General features: G+C 44.2%; 1 protein-coding gene across 5 annotated transcripts; it reads right to left on the bottom strand.

Moving 5' to 3' along the window:
• Positions 1 to 1,209: 1,209 nt before the first annotated feature.
• On the bottom strand, positions 1,210 to 12,717 carry LOC115787139 (dynein heavy chain 6, axonemal-like). Of its 5 annotated transcripts, none has more exons than XM_030739731.1 (25): positions 12,461 to 12,716; positions 12,265 to 12,337; positions 12,009 to 12,076; positions 11,718 to 11,909; positions 11,018 to 11,368; positions 10,759 to 10,893; positions 10,560 to 10,653; positions 10,418 to 10,478; positions 10,007 to 10,178; positions 9,784 to 9,885; positions 9,596 to 9,703; positions 9,390 to 9,476; positions 9,191 to 9,311; positions 5,827 to 5,978; positions 5,515 to 5,667; positions 5,181 to 5,432; positions 4,902 to 5,030; positions 4,584 to 4,697; positions 4,244 to 4,387; positions 3,939 to 4,094; positions 2,543 to 2,593; positions 2,094 to 2,186; positions 1,884 to 2,003; positions 1,468 to 1,648; positions 1,210 to 1,366 (listed from the first exon to the last, which is right to left on the bottom strand). In XM_030739731.1, exons 2-25 carry the CDS (start codon positions 12,332 to 12,334, stop codon positions 1,269 to 1,271), a joined length of 3,204 nt encoding a protein of 1,067 aa, XP_030595591.1. In that variant the 5' UTR covers positions 12,335 to 12,337; positions 12,461 to 12,716; the 3' UTR covers positions 1,210 to 1,268. The 5 variants fall into 5 exon arrangements, with proteins under 5 accessions (XP_030595591.1, XP_030595578.1, XP_030595584.1 ...); XM_030739718.1 differs by having other exon boundaries at positions 9,390 to 9,479; positions 12,461 to 12,715; XM_030739724.1 differs by having other exon boundaries at positions 9,390 to 9,479; positions 12,265 to 12,716.
• Between the last annotated feature and the right edge of the window lie 465 nt (positions 12,718 to 13,182).

Here is a 13,182-nt window from a genome sequence, read left to right as displayed (position 1 = left end):
GAATTTAAAATCCTTCTCCTCACATACAAGGTCTTGAATAATCAGGCACCATCTTATCTCAAAGACCTCATAGTCCCATATCACCCCAACAGAGCACTTCGCTCTCAGCCTGCTGGCTTACTTGTGGTTCCTAGGATACTTAAGAGTAGAATGGGAGGCAGAGCCTTCAGCTTTCAGGCCCCTCTTCTGTGGAACCAGCTCCCAGCTTGGATTCGGGAGACAGACACCCTCTCTATTTTTAAGATTAGGCTTAAAACTTTCCTTTATGATCAAGCTTATAGTTAGGGCTGGATCAGGTGACCCTGAACCATCCCTTAGTTATGCTGCTATAGGCCTAGGCTGCTGGGGGGTTCACATAATGCACTGTTTCTTCTCATTCACCTTATTTACTTTGTTTATACTCCACTTTGCATTTAATCATTAATTGATATTAATCTCTGTCTCTCTTCCACAGCATGTCTTTCTCTCCCCTCAGCCCAACCGGTCTCAGCAGATGACTGCCCCTCCCTGAGCCTGGTTCTGCTGGAGGTTTCTTCCTGTTAAAAGGGAGTTTTTCCTTTCCACTGTCACCAAGTGCTGCTCATAGGGGGTCGTTTTTGACTGTTGGGTTTTCTCTGTATTACTGTAGGGTCTTTACCCACAATACAAAGCGCCTTGAGGCGACTGTTTGTTGTGATTTGGCGCTATATAAATAAAATTGAATTGAATTGAATGCTCTAATCTCTGTAATAAAATGTTATGGTCAACAGTATCAAAGCTGCACTGAGGTCCAACAGGACAAGAACAGAGATGAGTCCACTGTCAGAGGCTGTAAGAAGATCATTGGTAACCTTCACAGTCAAATTTCCATTTACTTGTCATTCAAACAGAGCTCGAAAGCAATCAAGACGATCCTCCCAGGTATTACTGTATACCACCACATCAGCCAGGTAGACAGCACAGCCTTCCAGCCCATTAAACAAACATATTGATGAGTTGCTGAAATGTCGCTGGAGCTTTGCGTACGCTGAACCCCATGACTGTATATGAGTCCAGATGGTGTGATGAAAGCAAATATTTCCTGAGCTCTGGGAGTCAATGGCACCTGCAGCTAAAATAAATCAACCACCAACTAACTACACACCTGGAGGCATTTGGCATGTTTTCTATGCTCTGCTCTAAATAAAATATTATATATAATACTATGTAAAATTTACACAATGTCCCAACTTTTTTGGAATTAAAAATGCTTTAATGATATAATGCTTTTATCACATCTAACAAACAAATCACTGGTCCATGACTCTCTTAGACTCCAGGTAAGCTTCCAGACATTTCTGGATCTCATTCAGAAGAGTGTTGTTCTCCTGCAAAGTCTCCAACAGACCTGTTTGGGATAAAACAACAGGCTTGGAATTCTGCCTTTGCCCTTCACTGTTAACGTGCCTAAAATTCCCATTTTCCATACATTCTGTTAAGTCACTTTACCAGACTGCGTGGCTGCGTCGAAGGCATTGGGCATCCTCTTGACTTTAGCCATGAGCTTTTTCCAGGAATTGTCAACCTTCAGAAACATGTCTGACTCAGTAGGCAGCTGCCTCTGTATGTCTGGAGCCATGAACATACTCTCCAGGGATAACCAGTTCCTTTGGCATGTGAGCCACTCATCCTGGAAAGGAAGTAATAAAGGAGAGAAAATAAGAAACAGAAGGCAATGGAAGACAGTGGGGACAAGAAATTAATAAAAAGGAAAAACACAGTTCCCTCACATCAACTACTGAACTCAGTGAACTTTGAAAAAACATATATTAAAGGCCAAAGGACCTGTGAATCAAACCTAAACAAGAATCACTGAGAGCCAAATCAAAGATCCATCTATGCATTTCTTCTTTAAAAGTCTTTACCAGTGTTTGGTTAAAGAGGGTCAGCTGTCTTAGCAATTCGTTAACCCTCCACTTGATGGGAGCAACATAGCATGAAGATGCTACTGTGCCCACATTGATAATGCTGTCATCCAGGAGTGCCTTCACACAGAGATAAACACAGTTAGAGACACTGAAACGCTGCTGCTGCTCTTTTAAAATAGACCGCATGACGGTGCTACACATTACGACCTGGATATCCTCCGTGCCTCCCAAGATAAAGGCGTCTTTGGAGTCGCCATGAGGCAGCACAGTGAACTCTGTGTTCTTCCACAGATCCTCCACCTGCAACTCATTAGGAGGGATTCATCAACATGGGGGAACTACAGGGAATTTTGCATGCATGTGTATTTTCCCACAAACATGAATTTCCAGGAGAGTAAATGCTGTGTGACAGAGTGCTCATTATGACGCCACAGCCAAGACAGCTTAGTTTAGAAGTAAGAATGCAGGAAGAAACTGCTGACCTGCCTATGACTGATGATACAAATATCCGCCATACTACACCTCGAAAGATGTGGCTCATATTTGAGTATAAAACAGCACAACTGAATATTCAGCAGACTAATGTAAATGTAACTGCTGCAGTTTAGCCGGTGATAAATAATATGAGTATAAATACTGATATGTAGTCCACATACCTTTGAGATAATGGTCTCCACTGAGACCTCTCCTGGAGCTTGTTCTGAAACCTAAAAGTTAAATATTCTGTTAGAGTCTGTACTTCATTTGGAACAGTGACATGAGGGGTTTGACTTTTAATTTCTCTAGTACTGACTAGGGTTTAATCCCGGGATCCGGGATTCCCGGGAAATGCGATCAGAACCATTTCCCGTTTCCCGGGAAACGTTAGACGGGAAACCGGGAAAAAAGTCACGCAAAGAAAAGAAAGAAAAGAAAAGAAAAGAAAGCTTCAGAATGTTAAATTTAAGGAAATATTGAGAGAAGGGTTCGTTTAATGCGAAAAGCATTACTCTTCATTTCAGGCACGTTCAGCCTCCGTTTAAGGCTTCAGCCTTCATCTCAAGCGTTTTAATAGAGGTATTACACAGTTGTACTTTTTTCCTCTTTAATTTGTTGAAATCGTAGGCAATGTGTTTACCCTAAGGTATTTTGTATTATATAATTTTATATTATTATATATTGTTATATTGCAGTATATAGCCTATAAAATATGCCTGCCCTGAACAATAAAGAAATATCTGTTTAACTTCGAGTGTTTCTTTTCCTCGTTTGCAGCCGCTTACTAACAATCATGAATTAGGATACGGGCCTAATGTGTGAAGAAAGTATCATGAAATAGATTACTTTAACATATTTCGCTTTTAAAATGGAGTTGAGTAAAATGTATATTTTTTAGGCTATAAGGATCGGCCAGTTTTTCAAAAGACGATTCACAGCGAACCTACTTTAACCCTCAGACACGGTGTTATAAATTTCCTGTTGCCAGAATGGCAATGACCAAGTCGTAGTGCATTACTCAAGGCCCTGTGTTATGTCATATTATAGTGCAGTACGGTAGTTAACTTTTCAATGACTATTACAGCGTTCCACTGGTGGAGATATAGCGCAACAGATGTCGCCACGACAGCGTGGCTGAGCCTTTATCAATGCTGTGGACATGAACCGTATTGTTTTGCACCAGCAGTTGTAAAATAGCTTGGTATAATTCCATGTACAATGGAGGAATATTCTAATTATATTTGTTAAGGGAGTGTTGAGGAACGATACAACACCACATAGCTCGATCACTCGAATGTCGAGATGTAGGTTTTATTGCGTTAATCAAGCCAACGTTGCCCCCTACTGGGCATAACAGGACATAGCTGGAAAGCTACCTCTACAATATCACAATAGGTTAAGGCCGACACAGGCTACAGAAGGCCTAATTAAAATAAAAAAATAAATAAACTTTTTCCCGGGATTCCCGGGAAATGGCTCGTCATTTCCCGGGATTTGATTCATGTCATTTTCGGGAAAAATATTAAACCCTAGTACTGACTGTAGTAGTGACTCGTCAGCCAATCGACATTTTACCTCATGTATCTCTTTGGCATACTGGAAAATATTGAGCTCTTCTAAAGCAGCTATAGTAAGTTCGTTCACATTGAGGGAAGTCCCCACCAAAGACTTCAAGGTCTTCCAATGCTTTGGTTTCATATGTGGGTTATGAAGATCAGTGATCACAGGCAGCTGAAAAAGAACACATAAACAGGACTCGGGGGAGGTCACAAAGTAGTTACTGGCTTTCAGCCCATATTTAACATGGTATGATTTTAAAAAGAGATCGCTGTATGCCACATAAAAGCATCAGATACTGCAGAAGACTTTGTTCTACCCACTCTGTGCATCATCACTTCCACCTTCTCCTTCAGGCAGGGCACGCTGCTGTTGGGCGGCAGGCCCTCCTCAAGCTGGCTGATGCACTTGCTGTATTTGTTGACCTGTGAGGTAAACTGCTCCATGTCCAGTTGTTCAAGTGTGCTCTAAGGGATGAGTAACATGAAAGTGCACAGCAGAGCTGATGACATTCACAAATACAGCATGTCTGTACATTATAGTGTGTGCATGTACAGGCTTGCTGTACAGTGGGGGAAATAATTATTTGACCCCCTCCAACCCAGCCAGAATTCAGGCTTATTTCCCACGCTGTACATGCAGAATTCAACGTGTGCACCTCACCTGCTGCCATCCGCTCTGTAAGCAGTCCCATTGTTCCAGAGAGTCCCAGAGCAACTGTGTCAGCTTGAACATGGACATTAACTGCTCCAGGGACTCAAACGTGGTCACCTCCATCTGTATTAATCAAAGGACAGAGGACGGGGGAGTAGGTTGGGCTGGGCTGGGCTGGTTGGCTTAAAAGGTTGACATAGTAATGACCACATCTCTATTGCATCCCTTTTTTTTTTAACCACAAAATAAAATTGTTAAGTCTTGATCTGGGATGTGTTTCTATTATATATGTCGAAGTTACAGAAAGGATTTTAAGAATGAGAGAACCTTGAAGTTCCTCTGGTAGGATACGCAGCAGGATGCTTTTGATTTAAGATCTTCTATGGAAACCTGGATCTCCCTCAGCTGCTGACGCACGTGTGATGAATTGGCATCGATGTCTAGAATTTGTGGATCCTGCACATTAAAAAAAACAAGGTAAAGTATTAAGACCTTATGTCCTGCTAAAACTTTGTGTCCCTAGTTTTTAATTATACCTAATGTAATTTTTTATTAGCTTACATTAGTAAATAGAAAAAGAAAACATATTACATCATCTTCTCATACCAGCAATTTAAGCCGGATTTTCATGTCCTCGTTGTTAAGCTCCTTTATATCCATCTGCAGGGAGCTGCAGAACCTCTGCATGGTAGAGTCCTTTTCTTCCACTGCGTCAGCCGTGATACGTTCTAATGAGTCAATGAAGGTTTCCAGTGTGGCAAATCTCACAACATCCTCTAGTGGCGTGGGGACTGCGTGCACGTTGATCAGATTGTACATTTTTGATACCGTTTCCTGCTCTTTCTTTAGCTCTCCAATCTAGTGAAAGGACAACGGGAAATACCGTTTTCATAAATATATTTTTTTTTACGCCTCTAATTATTAAAGCGGAGCATCTTACACTGTTCTCAATCTCATCCAGAAATGTGAGAAAGTCGGCCAACTCAGCTGTGGTGGAGCGGTGCAGCCCCAGTTTAACCTCTGCCTCAGAAACTTCGGCCATTATGGTGTCGACTTTTCTCTTAGCGAGTTGGGTGAGCATGTGATTGATGACCTGAATTCAAATTTTATGGTAAAAAAAAGAAAGAAAGAAAAGAACTTCAAAACTTTTTAAACAAAATCAGGAAAAATATTCAATAATAAAAAAAAATTGTAAATTTGAATGTTATGTTGTTGTGCGCACAGCATACATGGGTATATAGATAACACTAACGTTCAGACATCGCAGCGAAGAAGACTGGAGCTTCTCTTTGAGCTGTCTGGTGTCCACAAGCAGGAGGCCGAGACGTCTCTCCTGTTGGATCCGTGTGGCTTCCTCGTGCTGACTCGGGTATAACGTGAGTGCTTTTTCAAAGAATGCCACATCTGGGAGACAAAATCAACAATCATCAGCAAAAAAGGAAATTCATGTTGCATAATTTATATTTTTTTCTTTAAGTAATTGTTTACTTCTTGCTTTTTTTTGTGACTTTATTTTCTCCTTTTCAGAAGCATTCCCTCTGTGGACTGTTCTCAGATGCTTCCCAGAATATTAAGAGCATTTATTATAAAAGATTTTCTACATCCATCCATCCATCCATTTTCTTCCGCTTATCCGGGGCCGGGTCGCGGGGGCAGAAGCCTAAGCAGAGAAGCCCAGGCTTCCCTCTCCCCAGCCACCTCCTCCAGCTCATCCGGAGGGACCCCAAGGCGTTCCCAGGCCAGCCGAGATACATAATCTCTCCAACGTGTCCTGGGTCTACCACGGGGCCTCTTCCCGGTGGGACATGCCCGGAACACCTCACCCAGGAGGCGGCCAGGAGGCATCCTAATCAGATGCCCGAGCCACCTCAACTGGCTCCTTTCGATGTGGAGGAGCAGCGGCTCTACTCTGAGCCCCTCCCGGATGGCCGCACTCCTCACCTTATCTCTAAGGGAGAGGCCAGCCACCCTTCGAAGGAAACTCATTTCTGCCGCTTGTATTCGCGATCTTATTCTTTCGGTCACTACCCAAAGCTCGTGACCATAGGTGAGGGTAGGAACGTAGATCGACCGGTAAATCGAGAGCTTCGCTTTTACGCTAAGCTCCCTCTTCACCACGACGGACCGGTGCAGCGTCCGCATCACTGCAGAAGCAGCCCCGATCCGCCTGTCGATCTCCCGTTCCCTTCTCCCATCACTCGTGAACAAGACCCCGAGATACTTAAACTCCTCCACTTGAGGCAAGAACTCGTTCCTGAGCCGGAGATGGCACTCCACCCTTTTCCGGCTGAGGACCATGGCCTCAGACTTAGAGGTGCTGATTCTCATGCCAGCCGCTTCACACTCGGCTGCGAACCGTTCCACTGCGAGCTGGAGGCCCCCCCTGATGAAGCCAACAGAACCGCATCATCTGCAAAAAGCAGAGATGAGACTCTGAGGCCACCAAGGAAGAAGCCTTCCGCCACCTGGCTACGCCTAGAAATTCTGTCCATAAAAATTATGAACAGAATCGGTGACAAAGGGCAGCCCTGACGGAGTCCAACACCCACAGGAAACAAATCCGACTTATTACCGGCTATACGGACCAAGCTCTCACTGTGGTTGTACAAGGACTGAATGGCCCGCAACAATGGGCCAGACACCCCATACTCCCGCAGAACCTCCCAAAGAACACCCCGAGGAACACGGTCGAATGCCTTCTCCAAGTCCACAAAGCACATGTAGACTGGTTGGGCAAACTCCCACGCACACTCGAATATCCTTGAGAGGATAAAGAGCTGGTCCAGCGTTCCACGACCAGGACGAAAACCGCATTGTTCCTCCTGAATCCGAGGTTCGACTAACGGACGCACCCTCCTTTCCAGCACACTGGCATAGACCTTACCGGGGAGGCTGAGTAGTGTGATCCCCCGAAAGTTGGAGCACACCCTCCAGTCTCCCTTCTTAAAGATGGGGACCACCACCCCGGTCTGCCAATCCAATGGCACTGCCCCAGATCTCCACGCGATGTTGCAGAGGCGTGTCAACCAAGACAGCCCTACAACATCCAGAGCCTTCAGGAACTCAGGGCGAATCTCGTCCACCCCAGGGGCTCTGCCACCAAGGAGTTGTTTAACTACCTCAGTGACCTCACCCCCAGTGATGGTCAAGTCATCCCCCTCATCCCCAGACTCTGCTTCCACTACAGAAGGCGTGTCAGTGGGATTCAGAAGGTCCTCGAAGTATTCCTTCCACCGTCCGACTATAGCCTCAGTTGAAGTCAGCAGCACCCCCCCCGCACTATAAACAGTGTGAGTGAAGCACTGCTTTCCCCTCCTGAGTCGCCTGACGGTTTGCCAGAATCGCTTCGATGCCGTCCGAAAGTCTTTTTCCATAGCCTCACCGAACTCCTCCCACACCCGAGTTTTTGCTTTGGCCACTACCCGAGCTGCATTCCACTTGGCCAGCCGATACCTGTCAGCTGCCTCCGGAGTCCCACAGGCTAACCAAGCCCGATAGGACTCTTTCTTCAGCTTGATGGCTCCCTTCACCTCCGGTGACCACCATCTGGTTCGGGGGTTACCACCACGACAGGCACCAACCACCTTGCAGCCACAGCTCTGAGCAGCAACCTCAACAATGGAGGTGCGGAACATGGTCCATTCGGACTCAATGTCCTCAGCCTCTCTCGGCTGAGGACACTGAGTCCGAATGTCTCTCTCTTTTTTTATTGTAGATTTTCTACAATAAAAAAAAAACAGCAAATTAAGAGCAATAAAAAAAAATGGGGGAAAAAAAATTGAAATAATTTATTATAGCATTAGCAGCAATGACTGATTGACCGTGTGCTGTTAACTCAGTGATTCTCAAATCCAGGCCTCGAGAGCCGGTGTCCTGCAGGTTTTAGATGTGTCCCTGATCCAACACACCTGAATCAAATGGCTGAATTACCTCCTCAGTCTGCAGTCAAGTTCTCCAGAGTCCTGCTAATGACTTCTATATTTGACTCAGGTGTGTTGGATCAGGGACACATCTGAAACCTGCAGCACACCGGGCCTCGAGGCCTGGAGTTGAGAATCACTGTGTTAACTAAACCTACTGTGATCAGTGTGATTTCATCTGGAAAGTTATCCGAGTAGCTACACCGACAGGTGTCTGATCTTAGGTGTGGGAGCTTCTCACAGAGTTGCGACAGAAAGTTGCGATGAGAACGCTGCAACAAAATATTTCTACAAACTGGCAACATGACAAATTCTGTCTGCAAGCTGATTTTAATTATAGGAAAATTCAACAAACCTGCTTTAAAAATGATTTATAGAATTAATAGAGTAGAATAAAATACTGTGTAATGATCTCTAAAGAGCTCCTGATTTGTTGATCACTGGAAGCTTTAGATGTACGAATGAGAAACGTTTTATGAGTATGAAAGTGAACAGAAACACTTACAGCATGTACACCCTGAAATGAACCAACTGTGATCTTCTTTTTGCTTTTTAATGGCAGCTCTCTGCACCCAGAGCCTTTAACTTCAGCACGAATGTGTTAAAGTGTCCCAAACAAAGAGAAACACACAGATTTCCTGAATGTTGTACTGTGAGACACAAAAACAGTGTTTATGTTGATGTGCTGCAAATTACCATGATCCTGTTTGTGGAGTGCATCCAGATCCAAACTTTCATTCTCCCTGTAGACTAATTGAAAACGCTCAAACGTGTTGGAGTACACTTCTGCAGCAGCAAATGCAAACCAGAGCAATTCCTGAGGGAGAAAAACACATCAGACTGATTCAAACCTGTAACACCGCCGCAGGAAAAGCAACGCAGGAAAAACACCGACCTGGATGCTGTTTGTGATACTTTTAAGGTGACCGTCATTTTTGAGGATGTCTTCCAGAGGGTGCGCGTTTTCATCTTTCTTTACCACCTTCTAGACATGCATAAAAACACACAAATACTGTCACATATCAGTTATAACTTAAAATCCAAAATAACCAAAATGTTTCAACCGTTTCAACAAGTTTGACATTTGCAACACTTCACTACCTTGTCCCCTTCAGGCCGTATCACTGAATCAAAAACAGGATCTGTGGAAAGTGCTTTAACTGACATCACCATGTTCTTAAACCGCTCGATAAAATCTGCAACAGCATCCTGTAGGGAATACACAGCATAAGGTTGACAGATGTTTCCTGAGCAAAGTGACAAAGCTGAAAAAAAACTAACTTCCATACCTGGAAGTTCTCCTCAGACGGTTTATAAGTCAAGCTGTTTGTGTCCAGCATCAACTCAGACATGAATACAGGATGGAAGTGCAGCGCTTCTGAGTCAGCAAACTAATGAAGAGACACCGACAGAAACAAGCTGAATACACCGTGTCCACCTGACTTCTTAGTTTCTCAGGTTTAGAGAAATAAATGCAATATTTTTATGGCTGTACTGAAAAAATTGCCCTGCCTTCTTCATCTCTTTTTCAGCTGCTGTAGAGTCGTGACTCCAGCTCTGAATGATGGCATCGCTGGGCGTTTGACCTGCCTGCACCTGGAGCAGAGTCAGCATTTCAGCCACTGTATTCACCACAGAGCTGTGCAAGGTGGTCGCAACTAAACAGTCTATAAGTCGAATTAAGCTGGGGAGGGAGAAAACACAGGCAAATACATGTGCTTGATTATTAAATCATGCTTCTGTGGTGGAACTGAGCCATCATTAACTGTGTGTTATATGTTTCTTTTTTTTGCAATTTAGCGACATCACTATCAGTGTTCTGTCATTAAAACAAAACGGGGTTAAATATGTTTAGTATACAAATCAAGGCAGAAGCATATAAAAATATAGGAAAGCCAAAAAAAAAAAAAGCAATGCACCCACTGGATGATGCGGCTGGAGAAAAAAAACATGTTGATCTCTGAGACGATCTTCTTTTCACCATCTGTGACAAACAGAGAATGATCAGCCTTCACCTCTGTGAGCTACGCATGGATACACAAATCTATGTTCAGCGTAGACACACCGGGACAAGCTTCAGTTTCCAAACGGTAATGTCCACAGGCGCAAACGGTCACCTCCTTTACCAGTTCATGAAACTTCTCCAGGTCCTTGGATGCCTGACAATAACAGGAAACCTAAAATAAATAGGTTTGTACTCTCTCTATATAAAATATATATATAGAGAGAGTACAATCCAAACAATAAGATAAAGTCTTGCACACCTCTTGTAGTTGTTTGATTTTGGTGTCCTGGAATTCCTGCAGTGTGTATGTGTGCTGCTTCTTCATGTGGCAAAAGCCTGTCTCAGTAATTTGGCAGCACATTTTCCTAATATCCATCAATGCAGAACTTAGAGACTGCACAGACAAATGTAAACAACGAAATCAGAACTGCACACAAATTAGAAGTTGTATGATTCAAAGACTCTCTCGGTGAGAATGATTAGAGATCACTGAGACTTCAGCTTCTGCGTGCACATACCGGACTGAGAATGAACAAATATTTCTGTAGTGATTGTTTGGCCAAACAAATCTTCTTGGCACGAATCTTGGTGCGCCACACGTAGAAGGGTTTCCACATTTTGTAGCGAGCGAAGAAGGGGATGCGGCGCAGCTTGCTGTGGATCTCGTTATAATTTTGCCAGCACTCCAAGCTTTGAAATTTGATGTCATCCTCACAAACTGAAAATACAGCTTTGTTGTGGATGAAAATATACTCAGTACTGCTGTACTTACGAAGTTCAATTTGGGGGGCCGGGCCCAGCTGTGGAAAGCTCTTAATGGAAAATCTTGGTCTTGGGGGAGGAGGGGTCGACGCTACATTCTTTGAACCCTGAGGAAGGAAGGGGGGGGGCACAGTTTTAGTGAAATCATTTCATGAATTCATTTTTGCTGTGGAACTACTTCAGCTGTTCACTGTACACTACTGATGCTGTTTAAAGATGCACTCTAGGCTTCTTCAATGTAAAATACACCGTCGTGATCATAAAAGTTCAAAGATACCATTAGAAATTCCTGAAACTATGTCTAGCAGAAGAAAATGGATGGATGGACACTGCAGTTACTTTAACTCATGCTACAGGCCTTTCGTGTTGTGCTGTGGGTGAAAACATCAGAGCAGGATTGGCTCATATTATTTTTAATGGCAGGTTTTGTAACCCATACCTGTTCTCCCCTCATACCTGTTGGTCACTGGCGTTTTTAGTGGATGGCAGAGGAGGCATGTGGACAGGTTCATGGCGCCTTTGCTCCTGATCTGTTGGTTTAGATGGCGCTGGCTCGGTGTACCAGCCCGGAAATCTGTTCATCTGCTCACGGACTTTTAAATGTGGGAGACTGGGCTCCTTTTGTTTGACGTGTCTCTTCAGCACAGCCTACATTAAAGGAAAGCAAAAGACATGCAAAGATTCACACGGCCGACTTTAACTGCATTTCACCCCATCTCGGTTTGACCTTAACAAGCCAAGTCTCACCTGGGGATCTATGATTGGAGGTCTGGATGGGACAGATCTCTGTAGTGCAGGAAGCTTGTGCAGCGGCTCTGTGACAGCATCAAGTAGACATGAAATTTACTCCTAATATTTGAAGCGGTTGACTACCCAAGTCTTACTGGTTATATGTGACTAACTATGATAGATGTTTTATTATTATATCTTTTATTTAACCCAATACAAAAAAAACCTCCTTGAGATTAAAATCTCTTCTTCAGGGGGGACCTGGCACGCCTACCTCGGGAGTCACTGTCACTTCTTTGGCCAACGAGGCTCGGCAGAGCCCCCCTCGGAGATGAGGAGGCCATATCCTGAGGGGGTGAAAGGGACAGCAGGACAAAAAGTGCCAAAACAAGTGTGGACGGCGATGAGACCGGCTGAACTCACACAATAAAACGCTGGGTCACACGGGAAAAACGGTTTTCTGAACTCACCTGTAAGTGGGTCCAGACTGGGTTTTATATAACTTTAAAAAACAACCCGCTGTGATTGCTGCCCTCACAGACCTGAGGTTTACGGTCTCCTAGCAACAAAATTATCTCCCGGCATGCAACGCGGCCAAGCGCACCGCGGCGCTCACACACGTGTCTCACTTCATACGGGGATCATGCAACATGTCATCGCTCCTATCAGGGATCCACGTTTCGAGTGGGTCGAGTTTTCAAAGATTTTTTCACAGCTGTTTGCCTCAGAGAGAGAAGCGCTGATCTCTGAGTGCAAACCGGTGCTGTGCCAAAAAGTGATCGTCTGCCAAAGAGCGATTTGCCAGAAAACGATCGGCTGGTGGTAAATGGCTTCTTGATCAATAATCTGTGAAACATGTGTCAAAAATATCTCTCGTGAATTCTGTCAAATCATTTCGATCCAGAAACAACATTCCCGTCACAAGGTAGAAGCTGCAATCACGTTTTGGCAAAGTGACTTTCATATATTCTTCATTTATCAGGGTAAAAACTGTTACTGACATTTAAAAAATTATTTTTAAAGAAAAATCTGGCCAAGAAGGCAGCAGAAGTCACAACTACCATTCAGTTCAATTCAGTTTTATTTATATAGCGCAAAATCACAACAAACAGTCGAATCAAGGTGGTTAGGACCAGGGGCGGAGCTTATGGAGGGGCTGGGAGGGCGGCACGCCCCCGGCCCGGGGCTAGCG

The sequence above is a fragment of the Archocentrus centrarchus genome, chromosome 1 (assembly GCF_007364275.1).
Source record: "Archocentrus centrarchus isolate MPI-CPG fArcCen1 chromosome 1, fArcCen1, whole genome shotgun sequence".
Lineage (NCBI taxonomy): Eukaryota > Metazoa > Chordata > Actinopteri > Cichliformes > Cichlidae > Archocentrus > Archocentrus centrarchus.
The sequence above is the reverse complement of the archived record's forward strand: the minus strand, read 5'-3'. Positions and strand labels throughout refer to the sequence as shown.